This window comes from Calidris pugnax, unplaced genomic scaffold, assembly GCF_001431845.1.
Source record: "Calidris pugnax isolate Ruff unplaced genomic scaffold, ASM143184v1 scaffold69, whole genome shotgun sequence".
Classification (NCBI taxonomy): Eukaryota; Metazoa; Chordata; class Aves; order Charadriiformes; family Scolopacidae; genus Calidris; species Calidris pugnax.
In genome coordinates this window covers 9408504-9428466 of record NW_015090859.1, presented here as the reverse complement: position 1 = coordinate 9428466, position 19963 = coordinate 9408504, and the positions used below count along the sequence as shown (strand labels likewise).

General features: G+C 42.6%; 1 protein-coding gene across 4 annotated transcripts in view; it reads left to right on the top strand.

The window, feature by feature from the left end:
- LOC106889264 (FERM, RhoGEF and pleckstrin domain-containing protein 1) overlaps window positions 1-19065 on the top strand; it is a 208738-nt gene extending 189673 nt beyond the window's left edge. For 3 of the 4 annotated variants that reach the window (XM_014944110.1, XM_014944108.1, XM_014944107.1), the window contains 11 exons: window positions 340-421; window positions 2960-3197; window positions 5560-5690; window positions 8544-8612; window positions 10766-10855; window positions 11896-11978; window positions 12322-12434; window positions 12931-13094; window positions 15629-15736; window positions 16800-16951; window positions 18034-19065. In XM_014944110.1, coding sequence (XP_014799596.1) covers window positions 340-421; window positions 2960-3197; window positions 5560-5690; window positions 8544-8612; window positions 10766-10855; window positions 11896-11978; window positions 12322-12434; window positions 12931-13094; window positions 15629-15736; window positions 16800-16951; window positions 18034-18115 — 1312 coding nt within the window. In that variant the 3' untranslated portion in view covers window positions 18116-19065. Of the gene's footprint in view, window positions 1-339; window positions 422-2959; window positions 3198-5559; window positions 5691-8543; window positions 8613-10765; window positions 10856-11895; window positions 11979-12321; window positions 12435-12930; window positions 13095-14611; window positions 14749-15628; window positions 15737-16799; window positions 16952-18033 lie in introns of all 4 variants that reach the window. The other variant, XM_014944109.1, reaches the window with a different exon arrangement.
- The last annotated feature ends 898 nt before the right edge of the window (window positions 19066-19963 follow it).

The following is a 19963-nucleotide window of genomic DNA, read 5'->3' as shown; positions in this document are numbered from 1 at the left end:
CACATGTTGTCATGGGGTTTTGATGTCTTCTTTTTTCTCGAGGCATTTCCACCCTTCTGTGGTGTGTTTAAAAATGCTAGAAATTTTCTTTAAAACTCTAATCCTCCTGTTAAGCGCCTGCCCTCCCTGTTGTTAGGAGTGCAAGCCGGGCTGGGCGAAAGGTGTACTGTACCTGGGAATTACATGTCCATCAGGAAGATTCCTCTCATGCTCCCAAGCAAAGGGGCATGGGGGTCAGGATTCTAAAAGAAATGAGCTGTTGAGTTCTTTTCTGTGCTTAGAAGTGATTATGTGGTTTTATTGCATGACTGAAGCGTGTGATACTTCTGTTGCTGACAGGGAAGGCCGCTCTAATGCTCACATTAAAGGAGATTACCAAAGAATCGGAGACGTTATGCTAAAGAACATTCAGAGTATGAAGGTAGGCATGATCCTATAACTATTAAGCTTTGACACAGATTAATGTTAGCGTGCTTTTCATTTTCTTATGATGTTGCTTCCTGTGCTGGTTTTTTCCAGTTGTAATCAAGGCTTATGTTTAAAAGTTTCCTTTCATAAAGTAGCAAGCATTTGGTGAGCGCTGAGATTTCAAAATTGCAAGCTGATTTTAAATTGTCCGTCCCCTTTCTTCAGTCTACTCTCCAAATGCAGGAACAATGAACACAAAAGTTCAGGAACATTTCAATTCCAGTTCTTTCTTCTTTCAAATAGGAAGGCAAAACATGGGAATTTGTATGGTTGAAGAGATTGTTCAAACACTGAGCGTGCCTACTTGTGCATGCAAATATGAGCTTTAAGACATCGCAGGAGTAGTGACCATAACCTGGATATTGATCTGATTTGATTTGGGAAACATATTTGTGCACTACGGTGCCAATTTAGATGAAAGGTTTATCCAAATACTTACGGTATGGATGGATAACACAGAGCTCATCTTATTAATGTAGCTATGCATTCAGGTCAATGTGTGGCAGAACATGGCCCTCTGCCTTCAGCATGTGGATCTCAAAGTGCTTTTGAAACTGTCCGATAAATCTTTCCTTGGTGATTGCCACTTTGGCATTCTGCAGTTAGTAAATGGAATGGCCTTGAGTCCTTGGCTGGAGGAAAGGGCAGTTTAATCTTTACAGCTCTCCCGAGACATTTGTTAGTACTAAGCTTATTTTTAGAAGGACAGAGAGCAAAGAGAGGTTAAGTGACGTCCAAGCACTAAGCTTATTTTTAGAAGGACAGAGAGCAATGAAGAGAGGTTAAGTGACGTCCAAGCGATTGTACAGCAAATCAGAAAAAGAGAATGTAGAGACCTTGATTTGCAGTCCCTGACACGGACAGCTCTGTCACCAAGAAGGTGGCCTTATCCTCTTTGCAGAGTACTTAGCTATCAGGAACTGCTTTTTACCCTCAAAACACAATTGAGAGGCATTGGGAGAAATGCAGGGGGGGGTCTTTTCTACCTCCATCCCTGCTTTTAAGAAGTATGCACCTTTTCACAAGCAGTTTTCGGAATCCCAGCTTCTGGCAGATTCTGCTTCTGCTCTTGGACAGTATATTGTCCTTCACTGTCTGCAGGTCCTTCTGTGGCACCAGTTTAATGGCAGAGTACAGTCCTCACTGTAACTTAGACCTGTCAGTGTGCTTTCACCTTCACCATTCTCCCTTTCCCATTAGAGGATTCTGTTCCCTTTGCTTTGGGAACAACCACCACTGATAAGTACAAATACATGGAGGAAAGAGGCAAAACCAAAATTCACTTAAAGAACTGCCCAGGAAGCAATGAAGTTAGTTAAAACTCCTGGTATTTATCATGAGACCTGTTAAAAGACCTAAGAACTGACACTCCTTGTTTAATTAATATAAGAAAAAAGTTAAGAGTGAGTAATTAATGGACAGCCTCTGATGTAGTCCAGAGGGTCTGCTGTGTCTTTGCTTGAGTTACAGGCTTGTAAAATGAATATGCAAAGTATGGAGGAAGCAGCTTGGCTGTAGGAAAGGTATATTTCTGGTAAGGAGGTCACAAATCACAGGAGAAGGGGAGGCGATTGGGAATGTGTCAAGAAGCACGAGCTTGAGAATATGCCAGACTGTCTTCTCAAGTCCATTCAACGCGCGCATTCCATTTCTTTTTGTTGCTGGTTAAAATTCTACCGGGTACTGGGAGACTTTTGTTTTTTTCACTGCTCAGAGAAGCTCTGTGCATCCTGGACAGCCGGTTTACCTTTTGGAAAACACAAATGAAGCCCCTGTGTTAATTGTTCAAAAAAATATTGCTTAATTGTTTTAAATGGGACTCGTGAATGTCTGTGATAGTGAGCCCTAATTGAGGTTACGTATTTCATGCAAACCTCATTCACTTCCTGGTGCATAACTCCCCTGCTGCCAGTGGGATCATCTTAAGGACTGCAGTAAGGAGAAGAAGGCATAATAGAAGGATGAAGAACTCTAACATACCTGTTTCTGTCAGACAACTCCTCCATTTTTGTGCTTGTTTGGATTCCCAGAAGATGCAACTTCTCCTTAATAAGGGAGAGCAGTTGCCCAAAAGCACCTAAGGGAACTCAGCAACTAAATCTCTTCATCCTCCCAGAAGATCCCATTTTATTTCCTAGCTCTCCATTCACATCATCTCTCCTTGTTGCACCTACACTTGCGTTGAGCTATGTTCATGTTATCTCCTTGCATTTGGATTTCTCACTGGTATGAGTTCGCTTTGTTTACTCATGTACTTTTGTTTTACAGGGAATGCAGAGGGGGCGGGGGTGTGTACTTCAAACCAGTAATGCCATTTCTCCTTTTCAAGTGAATATCAGAACTATTGTGTTGCGCAGTGGCTTTGTTTGCAAAATCCCAGCTGCTGTGCTAGTTGGGTATTTTTTACTGGAATAGGTTTGGGCTGAGTCATGTCTCACAGTGATTGCTAATAGCTCTACCATATGCTCTTTTTTTTCTTTGTGCCTGTAAGCAACTGACAATTCACCTGTGGAAGCACAATGAGATTTTAATTGAGCTGGAGAATGGGATCAAGAACTCTCGCAAGCTGGAGACCTTTTGCAGGGATTTTGAGCTACAGAAAGTCTGCTACTTGCCTCTCAACACCTTCCTGCTCAGACCTTTACACAGGCTTATGCACTACAAGCAGATAATGGAGAGGCTTTGCAAACACTACCCACCAAGCCACGTAGACTTCAGGGATTCAAGAGGTAAGTAAGAGAAACCACACCAATTCCTGGAGTTGGGGAATGGTATCCAATCACTAGAGGTGTGTGGCTGGACAAAAAAAATAATCTTTTTTTTAAGCCTACATTGAAAGTGGATTGAGTTGCAAAATCCAGCATGCAGAAGACCAGAAATGGTAGGATTAAAGTTGCTCTTGTATATGCTTTATGCCACAGTCTGGACCAGAAGATGGAAGAGAAATCTGCTGGGGGTCATTTAACACACAGAAATGACATGCAGTTCAGGAAGTCGCTTGAACTGAAAACAGTTGGGAGGTTGGGTGAGAGCACAGGGAACGTACCAAATGCAATTGTCTCGTTCTTAGCTTTCCCTAGGGATCTGCAAGGAACAGAGAATATTGGCCCAGGTGAACCCTTCGCCTGACCCAGTGTGGCTGCTGTTATTATGTCTTTAAGTGTTGTTTTTCCAGACATAGAGTTTGTTCTATTACCATTGCCATGATTTGTTTCAGGAACTCAAAGCTACCAACGTTTTTTATTTTTTTTTCAAACTGAAAGAAATTTTCTTCCTGTAGTCTGAAATCACTGCCTGCTATTTCTTTTTAACACTGTTTTCCTCCTTTCTTATCTCTGTCCCCCACCCCGATTGTAAGTTATCTACATAGAATCATAGAGTGGTTAGAGTTGGAAGAGACCTTAAAGGGACACCTCCCACTAGACCAGGTTGCTCAAATCCCCATCCAGCCTGGTCTTGAACACTTCCAGGGATGAGGCATCCACAACTTCTCTGGGCAACCTGTTCCAGTGTCTCACCACCCTCACAGGAAAGAATTTCTTCCTGGTATCTAATCTAAATCTCCCCTCTTTCAGTTTAAAACCATTACCCCTCATCCTATCACTACATTCCCTGATAAAGAGTCCCTCCACATCTCTGTGGTAGCCCCCTTTAGGTACTGGAAGGCCATTATCAGGTCTGTCTGGAGCCTTCTCTTCTCCAGAGCTGGACACAGTACTCCAGGTGGGGTCTCATGAGAGCAGAGTAGAGGGGCAGAATCACGTCCTGCAACCTGCTGGCCACACTTCTTTTGATGCAGATATGTTTAAAGATGTCGGTGTTATCTGTAGAGTTACCACTCAGCACAGAAGGTCTTGGGCAGGGAGCAGCACTCAGCATGACTGCTCCCAGATGTCAGGTTTTAGCTGAGTTAGTTGGATAAGTTCTCTTAAGTGCCGTGTGATGAGACCCACAGCAGACAACACACAAAATGCGGAGGTAACTTGACCTGTAGCAATAGGAAATGCCACGGAGGTCTGTGGCACTGAAGTGCTGTGTGACACAGATGTCTCCCTAAATGTAGCTACTGCCTGAGTGATCTCAAGGAATGCAGCGAGTAGGGCCTTCGTTTCCTTTGGCCAACTCTACATGATGAGTATGATGTGTCTGTTCCCACCTCCCCAGAGAGTGCAGCAACAATCCAGGTTTGATTCCTGCTGCACTCTTGAAACGGGTACAAACACAGGATCCAGGGGTGAAAATAAGAGAGCATGAGGAGGACAGCGTGACTCTGACACACCGTCACTCTGGGATCAGTCTCTGACTAAGGTGGTGGCAGGCTTTTGTTAAAAGTCAGAGTGTAAAGGACGCCATTAAAAAAAGGGAGATGTGGATGTGAATCCCAGCAGAGAGCACAGGTCTCCCACTAACAGGTGGATGAACAATGATGTAAGAAGGAAAAAAAGCCCACTGTTGCAGTTCCCTTGACCCTGACCCAGGGTGCTGCAGGCAGGGGGAAAAAATGCATTTTCTGTCAAACATTAAAAAGATCCTTATATTAATTGGAGGTATGGGAATCATAGAATCATAGAATAGTCCAGGCTGGAAGGGACCTCCAAAGGTCATCTAGTCCGACCTCCCCGCAGTCAGCAGGGACACCCCCAACTAGACCGGGTTGCCCAGGTCCTCATTGAGCCTCATCTCAAATATCTCCAGGGATGGGGCCTCAACCACCTCCCTGGGCAACCTGTTCCAGTGCTCCACCACCCTCACAGTAATAGAAACTACATCCTTTAGGAGAACCCATTCATTGGTGCTCTGAATTTACTTGAGTATTCCTACAAAGTTCCTTTGGCAAAAAAAATCAACCTTTTAGTTGAGGAAATAGATCATCTCTTAATTAGCACACTCCACTCTCTCCCCTCCACTCCGTAAGGTGACGTGCACAGTTTGTGTGTTTTTCAGTCTGCCTGAGTAGCTTTACACCATGAAGGTGAAGGGTAGCACAAGAAAGGTGATGTTCATGAGCTGGGTGCTGCGGGCAAGAGCTATTTTTCTTTTGAAACATTCTTGTAAATTTTTAATAAGCATTTTATGGTTTTGTCCATCTAGCTGCTTTAGCTGAGATTTCAGAAATGGTGGCTCAGCTCCATGGCAATATGATAAAGATGGAGAATTTCCAGAAGCTGCATGAACTCAAGAAAGACTTGATAGGCATAGACAATCTGGTGATCCCAGGAAGGGTAAGTAGCAGAGTTCTGGACAAGGTCTGGTACAATTTAAAAGCATTAGGTATATTTTAGAAACCTGTTTCTTAGGGGAAGCTGTGAAATTGCATTTCCTCATATGAACCTTTTTCTATCAACAAGAACTATCAAATGCAAACATACTAATACCATAGAAAACAGCAGTCTTTAAAGTGGGAAGAAGCAATCATCTTTATTACCTTTTTACTGATTTTATTAGGTTTATCTTATATATAGATTGGGACAGTTGTAAGCAATTCCAAACATCTATTACAACAGAGGCAGTAAAAATGTAATATTTATTACACTGTTCAGAGCTTGAGCACTTGCACATTTCCTCATTTCTTGCTGCCCTTAATTTTTATTTTTTTTTTCAACCCTTGATGCTAGAGCAAAGCAGACTAAAGGAAAGTAAGATATTTGTGCTGGAGGACCTTCAGCCCTTTCACAATGCCTAGCTTTGAAACTCATGGCCCTGGGGACGAGCAGTCTCTTTAGCCCACATGTAATGTCAGGCGATAATTTCTAAGACAGTGTTGCCTTGAGTAAACACATCTAATTGTATTATAAAAATGCCAACATTTCTTTCTTACTTATCATGATTTTTTAGAAACGGAGGCTTATTTTGGAATAAATGAGCCCCAGTAGCATCTGTAGCCTTTTATACCTTTCTAGGTGCACGTATCTGTGCGTGCAAACTTGAGAACTGTCTGTTGTTGAAGTCGTTTCCTCCCCACTCCCCTGAATTTCTGTGTAATATATAAAAACAGTACTTGGGGCAACTGAAATGCCGGGAGAAATGCATCACTAGACTGGGATACAGCTTGGGGAAAAAAAAAACAGATGAGTTTTGTGTTGAACTGCAAAGATGGCAGGGCTGGAACTTGCGCTGCAGCCCGGCTGCTTGGCCCTGACACGTTCCTGCAGGGTGGCCGCTCGGCGAGAGCCATGGCCTGGGGTCTGCTTGCCAGGCCGTGTCCATGTCTGGTGCCGCAGCAGAGTCGTGACGGAAAGGCAGCTTGCTGAGAGCTCTCCAGGGTCTAATTCATTGAAGGCTTCCAACGTTTAGAAAAAAGGGGGTTGGTGTTGATGTGCCATTGGGAAGGCAGCGCTGAGCAGGGGTGTTTCTCGATTCGTGGCTGTTCCCGGCGTCCTCACTTTGCCTCTTCCCTGTCTCCCGCCGCGGCTCATGCCTCCATCCAGTGATCCACAGGCTGTTCCCTTCCTTGGCAATCCCCTCAGGGCATTTCACAGCCTGCGCATCTCTCGATGGCATGAAATTAAATGCTGTCATCGGCTGTTTCTGCTACCCCATTCTGTTCAAAGACAGAGCAATCTTCCTCCTCTCCTAGGAAGTTCGAGAAGAAGGCAGGCCAGGCGCAGAGGTTGCTTGCCTGCCAAGTCAAAAAAGCCTTGGCCACCACGCTCACCACCACATGCCCAAGATGGTCGCTGCTTTGGCCACTCTTCTAGCTCTGGCTGAAGTCCCTGCCCTGGCGCTGACTGGCCTGGGAGGCACATGCCACTGTCACCCATGGCTGGGTCTACCCGCCATGTCTCAGAGGAGAAGTCCCGTGTTAGGCCTCATGTCATGCCCTAAAGGGTGCTGTTGGTAGCCACCCTCTTCACGTTGCCCCAGTCTGGGGTCTCTGCTGCCACCGAGCTGGTTCCTATAATGAGGACATTAAAAACATCCTGTGGCCAGCTGTGCTTGCAGATTGCAATGGTCTACAGCCCATAACTCGTGTTCCAATGGCACTTGCCATGGTGGTGCTAAGCCTGCCCAGTGACCATTAGGTGGTACTGTATAAATAGCAAATATGGTTAATATTCTTTGGTGGCCAACAGCAGCTTCCAGTGGCCTCTCTGGTAATGTGAGCCTACCATGATATAGGCATAACCACCTCTACCCACTTTTTCTACCCCATAGCCCTTACACAATGCGGGTAGGGGGACTGGACACCTCACAGCATCCCTAAGGCGACTGGAGCCCCACTCTGCACAGATTAATCTTCGACAGCCAGTTTGTTGCTAAGCTGCAAGTGATTCTGATGCCTCATATGGCTTTTACATGCACAATTATGAGTACAATGACCTTCGAAAGACCATAATAAATAAATATAAACCTCTTGGCAGAAGCTGGAGGGAGTGGCTGAAAAATGATATTTTCATGGGTTTCAGATAAGTGGAAGGGTGAGTTACATTATAGTTCACACTAAGCCCAGGAAATCCAGCATTTTGAAGGTTTTAGATCTGCTACTTTTCCAATAATTCCATCCCTAAACATTCTTAAAAATTTTGATCTCAAGTAATGTACTGCATTACACGACATGGATGCTACTAGGATAACTCATGCTGCCAGACAAATTTCCATCTTTTTCTGCTGCCGATGGTGATGTTGGTTTGTGGAGCTGATTTTACATCTCAGTGAAGAGCTGCGTATGCCATACGCACAACAGAAGCTTACCAGTGGCTAACCAATAACATGCAGGCCAACTTATGGCTAGTTTTACATCATTTGTACCATGAAAAATACTCATTCAAAACTGATGAAGGAGGGAGATGTCTGAAAGAATCAATGTTAGGTAAAGAAAATTTTGCTTAGCTGAATTTTCTTAAAATGAAGGAAAGAAAGGCTGTGAAGGAGTATATCCTAAAAACAGTTATGACTGGAAAGAAATTATCCTGTAAGTAAGATTTTTAACATACTTAATTAAAAAAATAAAAATTCTTAGTGACCAATAGTCCAGTCAGTCCTATGACCAAGTAGTCATATTTGTGTTTGCATGATAAAAAATTGTCATCATTTTTGTAGAAGATACATATTTGTTTTGTATTTGTTTCCCACAGGAGTTCATTAGACTGGGCAGTCTTAGTAAGTTGTCTGGAAAAGGTTTACAGCAACGGATGTTCTTTCTGGTAAGCAAGAAGACTTTTTTTCTTTGTATAATGAAATGTAACTATAGGCAACTATTAGGCAAGCTGTTAGACTTGAATTGTGAATTACAGTAAGTATTTTTAAACAGCCTTATTTAAGTTAATATAATACATCACCTGTCCAGCTGGTTGTTAAGAATTTGCATTTCTGTCCAAACCAAATATACTCTTTGTAACTGCTTCTCACAAAGATAAAACTATTAATTTTTATACGACACTGAATATCATGATAAAATAATACCTCCTAGAAATTGCCTTAAATAAAAGGAGAGTCATTATATGAAAAGTGTCACCAGGGTTAGTGATCAAGTCCAGGAAAGAAGATGGAGAGTAACTCCCGGTGATATGAATGATAATCCAACACAATGCTCTCAGGACGTATTTACAGAATCAAGTTTTTCCACAAACCATCCAGTTTCAGCCCATGAGGGCCCAGCACATTGACGGACCTGCCTTTACCTGGAGATACAGTTTGCAGCTCTAGCACTGGGAAGGGTTATCTCCTCCCTCCATCACTCGCAGCGTTTTCAGGTTACGGTGATCCCACTCAGTCTCTGATCCACAAGAGCTGACCAGGTGGTTCCTCCTCTCATTTCATGCTGGGGCACTGGGATGCCCAGCAGAGTGCACAGATTTTTCTAGTCTGGTGTCACAGGGCAGAACACAAAAGAGTCAGTGCAGTGTGGCAGAAAAATACTTCCTTGGCTCCTTGTACGCAGAAGGTGAAGGCAGGGGGTGTGTAGAAAAGCTTATGAGCGTGCTGGGTTTTACAAGGTGGTTGACATTTAATCTTTCAAATAAGCCAAAGATATAAGCACTAAATCTACCTGGGTAGGATTATCCTCTGCCTTTAAAAGCACTGAAGAGGAAGCCTAGTGAATAAGGTGCATATTTTCTTGCAATTCTTGTTCTGAGAGGATACCTCCATATTATACCTGTATAAAACATTAAAAAATTGAAACTAGACTCTCGAGCCAGTTGCGCTGTCAAAGAAATCTTTGCTCTGTCTCAAGCAAGAGAATCTTTTTGGAGATAAAATCCCGATTTGGTATACTGAGACTCCTGAATACATGTGTAATCATTGGCAAAATTAAATCCCCCTCTAGTGGCCGATCCACGTAGCTTTATAAAGGATTGTTGTTGGGTTGTAGGTGTCCTTGGGAGAGCTCTTTTTTGCACCAGAGTATGGTCAGGGTATGATTTTTCTTGATGCAGCTGCGTGGTTTGAGAAAAAAACATCCTTTGACCCAGGTGGCACAGTGAAAATACACTTTCCGTATTAAGGCAACAAAATGCAGATGGTCATTTGATGTGCTTTTGACAACTGCTGTTACATGCAGGCAGCTCCACAAATTGAGATTTTTTCAGTCTGGTCACCTTGATGTCTCTAACCTAAAGCCACCTGCCTTAAAACAGCTTCCTTCTGAGTATGGGGAGTAATAGATAGCCACTTAGTAATTGAGTTAAGTTGGACACACCTCTCTCAGACATAGAATTTCACTGAATTTCACTGAATTTCACTGAATTTCTAGAGTTGGAAGGGACCATAGAGATCATCTAGTCCAACTCCCTTGCTGAAGCAGGATTGCCTAGAGCTAGAGCATGTAAATCGTGCTTGCTTATTTCTCCACACAAATTGGAAGAAAATATTGGTGAAACACACTTATCTCCTACAGCTTCAAAGTGCAACAGAATGTCAAACGTACTGCTCGGCTTGGCTGCCGTTGTGGCTCGTTAGTTCTGAATAAAGGAATATTAGAATAAAGGAATATTAGAAGGCATTGGAAGACATCCAGTGGAAAATTGCAGGAATGTGCCTGAGACTACCTTGGAAGGAAGGCAGGGAAAATAGGCAGCAGCAACCTGCTCTAGTGGGAGGTGTCCCTGCCCAGGGCAGGGGGGTTGGAACTCCATGATCTTTAAGGTCCCTTCCAACCCAAACCATTCTCTGATTCCGTGATAATAGCAGGTGCTAATACTAAGTACCAGAATATTGTAGAAGTCAGTATTTTTGATTCATGCATTAGGACTACCATATAAATAGTCAGCCAGTACTGGCAGCTTTACCATATTTACCATCCTAACTTCTTTTTCTACATACATACATTCTAATAATGCTTATTCTTGCTTTTTAGTTTAACGATATTTTATTGTACACAAGTAGAGGCCTGACAGCATCAAATCAATTTAAAGTCCACGGGCATCTCCCGCTGTATGGCATGACAGTAAGTATTGTGAGAACGTAAGGAATTCGTGCTTAAATGGCCATTTGTGGTGCCATCTGAATTGCTTGATTAATTTCTGCTGGATTGGAAGCAGGAGCAGCAGGCTGTGCTCCAAATCAGGGAAGTTGTGGTTACATTCTGCAGGGTCTGATGGGGCTGTGTTGGGTTCAGCATGCAGCTTTCTACACAAAGGTGATTATAGAGCAAAAAGGGGGGGGCAGAGAGGGGAGAAGGCATTTTGCCTCATAATGCAAACTTCTCATGAGATGGGAGCTTTTTTTTTTTTCAGCCCATAAATTTAACCATGATTCTTAGAAGTAATTAATCACCAATTGCTTATAGACACACTGGGCAAGGCAAGTAAACCGTAGCAACAATCTGATTTCTATAAAAGAACATTTTCTAATGTTTTCCATTTTCTAGTAGAGCTAATTCTTCTGGAAAACAGCCAATTCGAGCCAACAGCACCTGGTTACCTCCTCTTCTTACACGATTTCAAAAATATTTTTGCTAGTTTCAAAACACTTTTCATTCCCCCATTATTTTCACTGGAACTTCTCGTGGGTTTGTATCTGTTCGTACTGTTTTCCTGAGAATTGGGTTAGGTAATCACTACCACAGTAACTGAATTTATCTGAACACCTGTGAAGCTTCAAGTTTTATTTAGTGCTTCTAGGAGTTATTGATTCTCATTTGGTGTGGACTTGTTCACAACAGAACCGTGTTATGCTACAGTGTCCAGAGCACTCCCAACCTTTAACATGTCTCTTCTGATAAAAATACCACTGTTTTCCTTTTTTTTTCCCACAAAGCAGATAAGCCATGCTTTTGGTTTGGGAGGTTATGGCAGAATGAACTTAGTGTTTTTCCAATGAGCAAGCTACCATTTTTTCTCTCAATGCCTAGCTCAAAATTGGTTTTTGTGAGCATTTGTCTTTGTTTTCTTTCCCCTGATGGTAAGAGCCTGTTCAGTTCACTGTTTCACCTTAAGAAACGTGTGCTTCCTGCAATCTCACTGCATTTGGGCTTTTGTCTCTCAGATAGAAGAAAGTGAGGAGGAATGGGGGGTTCCTCATTGTCTGACACTACGAGGTCAACACCAGTCCATCGTCGTTGCTGCAAGGTAATTCAGTGGAGACAACACGCAGGTGTAAACTGTATTTCTCTGCAGCTTTCACAATGGGACCGGTAAAAAAGCCAAGAGGCATCATTTTCTTTGGATTGGCTCCTAAAACAATTTCAAAGGTGTATTCTTTTGTGAATGCCAAAAAAAAAAGGGTGAATGGGATAAAATAGAGCGGCAGTTGTGCAAGTCAGAGCCAAAACTAAGTTATTAGGAAAACAGCCTAGCATCTTGTGTCTGAATTTGTTTATTTAAATTAAAAGTAAGCTCAACTTGTGACTATTTGTTAGAGTTTGCTTTTGGCCTGTATGGAAGGGAATAAAGCCTGAATTTTTGTTGCTAGTACCCGCGCTGAAATGGACAAATGGACTGAGGACATTCAGATGGCAGTAGACCTGGCTGAGAAGAGCAGTGGCCCTGCCCCAGAGTTACTGGCAAGCAGCCCACCTGACAATAGTAAGTAAATGCTCCAGTGTAGGCTTTATTCACTTCCATCAGTGTGATTGGTGATTGCTTCTAAGCAAAGTGGTGAAAAATGCTGGCCATGGGTCAAACTGATACATTTGAAGCTGATTTTTTTATATATATATATATATATTTATATATGTGCCATTTTAATGTTCTTGTTGATGTTAGCAGAAAGTTTCACTGAATAGAGAAGTGACTTAAGCATAATGATTCCAGGAACTATTTAACAAGATTGGGGCAGTGCCCGTCCTTGGAAGGTATTAAAAGCACCAGCAAAGCACAGTAGTTAGTCTTTGATTCTAACAACTTGCAGAAAAACGTGAAAAACGAAAAATCTGCTTAACATCTGCACAAAATGATTTTTCTAAAAGTGTGTTTTAAAATTAGTTCACAATATTGTGGACAGAGTTGATCTGTTTAATTTTTCCACTTATATATGTTGTCGCATAGAGGAAGAAAGATGCTTTTTCCCTGCATTTCATAGAGTCTCCTGATGAAACTACTGTAGACCAGGAATCTGAGGACGACCTCAGTGCATCCCGCACCTCACTCGAACGTCAGTCACCCCACCGTGGCAACACTACGGTGCACGTCTGCTGGCACAGAAATACCAGTGTTTCAATGATCGACTTTAGTATTGCTGTGGAGGTATCTGCCTCAGAACCATCTGAACTGCAGCTCCAGACTCGCTCTTGAATGACAATTTCCTTTTCGCTTCTCCTTAACACGTGGACCATTCCGTTGTCTCCTCCCGGGGAGGGTTCAGGCACACCTACTAAACTGGTAGCCTCAAATGATGGCATAAACCATCAGTCAAGAAACACGTGTCTGCTCCCTCGGCGCATCTTTGTGTAATCAGTTAGAGCAGTAATTTCCATAGAAGTAACTGTCCAAAAAAAACCAAAACGCTGATGCCCTTTAAAATTTAAAGCAGGTCAAACTGTCTTAATGCTTTCAGTTACAGAGGCATTAAGTCATTGCTCGAGCTGAAAGGATATTGTCTTTAGCTGCTGCAGCCAGAGTTTTAATTACGTGTATTACTAACGTACTTTCTTTACCTAGCCATCTTTTCTGGAACCTTGTCTCATTGCTCAGTCTCATCTGCTTTTTTTCTTTATTTGCATTTTCCACCTCCAAGGTAAACATCCTTTTTCCCCCAACCTCGATCACAGCTCAGCCAATTTTATGCACGTTAGTTAATTCTGCACTGGGCAGGCGAGGTGCAGACATTGGCTTTTCAAAGATGAAAGGCTTGGAGTTCAGTGTTGGTTTTAGGATAAGGTGGTGAGCCTGCTCAGGTGTTCGAGACCAGGCTGGATGGGGCTTTGAGCAACCTGCTTTAGTGGGAGGTGTCCCTGCCCATGGCACGGGGGTTGGAAGTAGATGATCTTTAAGATCCCTTCCAACCCAAACCATTCTATGATTCCTTTGCCCAAGAGAGCCTCCAGGGGAGCTCCGAGGGCTTTATCACAGTCCTCATGGAATGGAAATTTACACTCAGTGAAAATGGTAAAAGGAATCTTAGGGCTGAGTGGAATAGCATGCATGAGCAGCCCTTGGACATGAGGCCACCGTTGCTCTAGAGAAGCCATAGAGATGGAAGGACAGACTATATTCACAGTTTGTGTAACTGCCTCTGTTTAACAAAAAAACAGAAGGCCAGTTTGTGGCTGAAAGAAATTTATTCTGTACAAGAAAACACTGACTGTAGAGCGTGGCTTCAATCCCACATGGGCTTGTGGGATCCCACATTTTCTGCTCTTTATACCCTTATATCCTGTAAGGGAGGAATAGTTCAGCTCAGAACAAGGTCTAGCATTTTTCCCTAAAGAGGAGGCCTTATTATAAATAGATACACCATTTATACCAGGGACTAACTCTACCAGTTAAAACATTTAGTTAGGCAAATCTCTTGGTCTGAGATCAGTGCTCGTTGGTCCTAATTTTTGTTCCTCCCCGTGCCTCAAATGAATGCAAACAAAGCAGTGAAGACCAAGCACACCCTGGAGTCGTACCTTGTTCTGTGAAAACATCTCCAGCTCCACCCTTGTTCCATGCGTGGCAGGTTACGCTCATGCTCACGTCATTCTGTTGGTGCCTCTCACTTCAGCATTATCGTTTATTTTCTTTGTGTCTCTCCCTCCTTTCTGTCTCTCTCGTGGTAGAAGATCCTCTCTCTGTCAGTGACTGTACTTCCCTACCTGCTGGACTGATCAGTGATCAGCGGCCTGTTCCCATTTCATATGTCTGCTGGTACCGAATGCAAAGCCTGTCCTTTTATGATATCCTCCAGAGTAATGAGGTAACAGAAAATTAAGGAGTACACCTCTAACTTAGGGCAAGGAGGCAGCAGTCCAGATAGCAGAACGTGGGATGATGTAAAGCAAAGGCTTTAATGTCTATCCAAGACTGGTGAAAAAAAAACCAAAAAACAAACCCAACATTTTCAAGAACATGTAATTTGTAGCAGATAAATTGGGACCACCAGACCTTGAGTATTAAGCTTTACAGATTTAAGCTATTAGTGTCTGCATTATGTAAAGAGGACCATGTAAACAGCTGGTTTGATCCAGGTGAGAGCCCTTAGACTCAACAAGGAATGGGAAGTAATTAATGATGCGCTGAGACCTCCCCCTCATTTGCAAGGCACAGTGATGCTGGACTTTACATCTTCATGATGTGAAGAGCAGCTGAAAATAAGGTTAACGATCCTTGCTTCTCAAATCTTAAAAAAGTTACTGTGTGAACTCACTGGGTACTGAGAGCTCAATCTCTATCTGCAATTCCAAAGTATCTCATAATTTTTCTTTACATCACAAATTCATGTCAGACTTTCTGTTTCCATTACTCTATTTAAGTATCATTTAAAACTGACACAAACAGACTAGGGTAACAAGACTGACTGGTGCTTGGTAATACATTACTGAAGGCCACTTCAATTGAAAAAAAAAATATGTATAGTAGCTTAAAGCTTTGGAAGTACCCAGCTACAGACAAATATGTTATGTAAAGTACTATTTTAAGCAGTAGAAAAATGCAGAAGAAAAATATGTCCATTCAACCAAGATATTTTCACATGCCAGGTCATATACAACCAGATAAAAGCAGATAATTTTTCTTACGCTAATTAAACGTGCAGCTACCTTTCAGTGTTTCACTGGGCTACTTTGGATCTGTTGCAGAACCAGCTGTCTGGAAATCTCCTCCGAAAATTCAAAAACAGCAACGGGTGGCAGAAGCTTTGGGTGGTGTTCACCAACTTCTGTATGTTCTTCTATAAATCGCACCAGGTAACGGAGGGGCACCAGTGGGTGGGGGTGGCTGGAGAAGACCTTGTGTTTTTGTGAAAGCTGTAGCGGAGAGAAGAGTGGGCATTGGTCAGGGGTGCTGTAGGCGAGAGGAGCAGATGCACCAGTCACGGCTGCATTTACTGCTGCTGGAAGGTGGAGCAGAGCCTGCTCTCAATCTGCTGCTTTGAATGGTCCCAGTACATGGCATCCCTAACAGTGCAGCGCATCCCACTGCCACTCAGAAATTGTGGTGTGACTTCAAACGAGAGTTTTCTCTCGTACAAATGCTGAGATTATTACAATTTAAAACTTAATACTGATTTCTACATTTTGCTTGCCGTTACTGACACTTAAGTCAAACATGAGAGAGCAGTGGCCAATGATTAATCCATCTCAGCAAACATCCCACTGCCAGAGCTGGGGCTTTTCTGTTTAGAATCTGTTGGACTTTTGGATCTCTGTGTTTGAGCAGGGCGTAAGCACAAAATAATTCCAGTTGCTACGTCGTGCTTTCATTGCTATAGAAATCCTTAAGGATGGAATTTCTGCATTAAAAAAAAATAATAAAATAATTAATTGTAGGATATTCTACCCGTAGGTGGGAGAAAGAAATGATTTGTTCATACACATCATGAAGTGAAAGGACTTAAGCAACAAATGCTGCAGGGTGGCCGGGACGTTTCTAAAGGAGCAGATGTTTGCAAGCCTGAGATGAACACGCCTCATGCTCTGCTGATGCCAAGTGATGGGGCTTTATGTTCCTCAGTTTGAAAGCAGTGAAAGTCCAAAATTTCAGACAACCTTCTTGTGAGAGAATACTGATAGGATCAGCTTGCAGCAGATCCTCATCAGAAGGATCCGTGAGGATCCAGAAGGATCCAGGCTGAAACTACCAGACAATTAAGATCATTGCCAGTGGAGAAAGCTGGTATTTTTTCCACGCACGTGTGGAAACACCGTGATGACCTTTAGATGAGAGTGTTATCTGTCTTCTGTTTCACTTCTGTGCTCTATTTACTTGAGGGCATTTGATGTCTCAGCATTTTCCATCCTTTCTTTTCAGGACAATCATCCTTTAGCCAGCCTTCCTTTATTGGGATACTCACTTACCATTCCTTCCGAATCTGAAAACATCCACAAAGATTATGTCTTCAAACTACATTTCAAATCCCACGTGTACTACTTCAGGGCTGAAAGCGAATACACGTTTGAAAGGTAAGCCCAGCTTCTGTGAGAGGGAATTTTGTAAAATTCCAGGAGTTTTTTTCCAAATGAGGTTAGTAGATGCGAAGCTTAGAAAATGGGTTCAATAAACACAGGCAAGTAGCTCAGCACAACTAGAGAAAGAACCCTTTAGAGTTTTAAAAGAAATTTTAAACCTGATAATGGTAGAACCAAGTGGTTGGTTTCGATAAGGTGGTAGCTGTAACTGTAATCACTACAAAACCTGGCTTATAGGCAGGAATTATCCAGTCAAAACGGATCAGATTGGCTGTACGGGGAGCTCTGTGTACCAGACTTTGGGAAGCATGGAAAGAGATCACAGGACTTTTCAGGAGCTCTTCAGAATAACTTCCCACCATCTAGTACAGCTGGATGGAAAACCCTCACCTGAAATAAAATTCTGATTTTTCACAGAAGGGGCTGTTCTTACTATGTATTTCTGCCACTTGGGCAAGTAATTTTTACACCTCCCACTGAGTTTCAGATAGATGGAGCACCAGGAAATGGGCTCTCGTCCTCCTAAATTGTGCTGGGAATTAATTTAGCTCTTAAATGAAGCATTAACGTGTCAAAAATCTTAATGTCCTCTCCTATTCAAGAAAGCTATTACTAAGTTTTAGCCATGTCAGTCTACAACTATAAATCGTGGGAAAGAGGTGATGAAATGAATGAGTAGAATTGGAAAAAACACAAAAGCCCTTTCTCAGTTCTAGGGAAAAGGAGCAGCAGCTGCAGCTAAATTACATTTTTTCACTCTAGAATCGAGTGGTTGGTCTCAACTGCTTATCACTTGGACCATCCAGGAAAAATGGGAAAAAAAAAAAAAAAAAAGGGAGATTTGGCCACTACTAAGTTCAGGAATTTTGGGTGCTGTCCTCCCAGTTTATCTTCTCTAAATCTCTTTTCCTGTGAGCGTTTGGCCGTCGTTTGGGTCTAGAGCCTCTTGACTCCAGACAGGCTCAGGAGGGCACCGAAAATAAAACCCTGCACAAGTAGGAGGTTATTTTTCTGGAAATCTTTCCTTGTGGATTGACAGTTGTTTGGTTTGTGTCTCTCCCCGTGCCCCCTGGCAGGTGGATGGAAGTGATCCGAAGTGCCACCAGCTCCGCCTCACGCACCCGAGCGCTGAGCCATAAAGAGCCTCACGCCTATTGACGGCGCAACGAGCCGCCCCCTTGATTGTCCAGCAGCTGCTGATTTTCTAGAGGACATTGGAAACTCTTTTCTCCCTCCGAGTTTAGTAAAAACGTACAATTTGGTAAAAGAAAAGAAAAGAAAAAAAATAATTAAGGATGGTTTTGCAAAAACTTTCACAATTTCTTCAGCAAAACTGTTTAAGTTCTCCATGCGGTCAGACTAGCTTACCATCACCCCAGTGGCTGCGGTTCGTTTCATGTCTTGTATTTTGTCATTCTGTGCTGTTTTTAGCTTGTGCCAGTATTAAAATATTGTCCTTTATTAGAGTGCCAAATGCCAAAAGACATTTTGTTGCCTCAAAGATTGCACCTATTAAAAAAAAAAAAAAAGAAAAAAAAAAAGATGACTTCACAATCTGAAAACTCTCTCTCTCCTCTGAGGCAAACACTATTTCTTCTCTTTTCATAAAAATATATTATTTTTTTTTTACCATGTTAATCTGTAGACTGCTGGATTTTAAAATGTAGATGGACTTTCACAGTATAGAATATAATTATATATACAGCAAGCGGTCTAACAGGAATGAGATAACTTTCAGATTTCATTTTTTTCCCCCCAGTCTTTCTACATTTAATCAGCAAGGAATTACTAATTTTCTATCTTTAACAAGGAACCAGTTTACAGCTCATTCTCATTTCCCTTTGGGGTTACAAATCCATGTGGTATCAATAAAGTATAGGATTCTTATCTAACCATTTTCTTGGTGCAAGTTGACCAAATTGTTCATCTGTTGGCTTTGAAAAGTGAGTACTACTTGCAAGATGAAATTTTTTTAAAATAATCCAGTGCAATATTATTTGGGCTGTTAATGTACTGTGAATGGTTATGTACAAGAAGAAATTAAAGGCTGTGGTGACATTCTGCTGTTTGTTTTACAAACTTGAAAGAAAACCTGTACGTTACGAGAACCGCAGCTCTTGGTGATTAATTTGTAGAATCTTTTGGTAACTGAGTTGCTCCGAGCTGGGGGTGCTCAAGCCGCAGGTTTTCCTCCTGCCTGCTCCACATCCCTGCCTGAGTTTCAGTTCCCTGTTGGAATGTCAGTCTCTTCCCCAGAGAGAGGCAAATACAACCAGCAGTGGAAATACCTGTTTCCTATACACCTGGCTCTAACCTTAGCTGACACCCTGTTGTGGATAAGCTGTTGGCCCCCTCAGAAGGTTGGCAGCGCCTAAGGCTGTGATACTAAGATGCTTTTCCTTATGTTTTAAGAAACATTTCATCATAAGGGTGACCTAAAACTTCCATTATCCATATTCCATTAGAACTTCCAGTCAATGCCCATAAATACTTGAAAGGTGGGTGTCAAGAGGATGGGGCCAGTCTTTTTTCAGTGGTGCCCAGGGACAGGACAAGAGGAAATGGGCACAAACTTGAACATAAGACGTTCCATCTGAACATGAGGAGGAACTTCTTTACCTTGAGGGTGGCAGAGCACTGGAACAGGCTGTAGAGCACTGGAACAGGCTGCCCAGAGAGGTGGTGGAGTCTCCATCTCTGGAGACATTCAAAACCCGCCTGGACATGTTCCTGTGCAACCTGCTCTAGGTGGACTTGCTTTGGCAGGTGGGTTGACTAGATGATCTCCAGAGGTCCCTTCCAACCCCATATCATTCTGTGATTAGCAAAACTCCAGTGTGCTAGAAACACATCTATATGGCTATTAAAGGCCTTTGAGGCACCGCAGTGGTAGGGAGAGGGGGCCTGAAGGGAGATAAGGGAAATGAAGCCCAGACAATTCTATCGCCACACCAACCCCCCCCATTTTTCTTCATTTAGCTGTTCACTTTAATGACTTACCTGGGC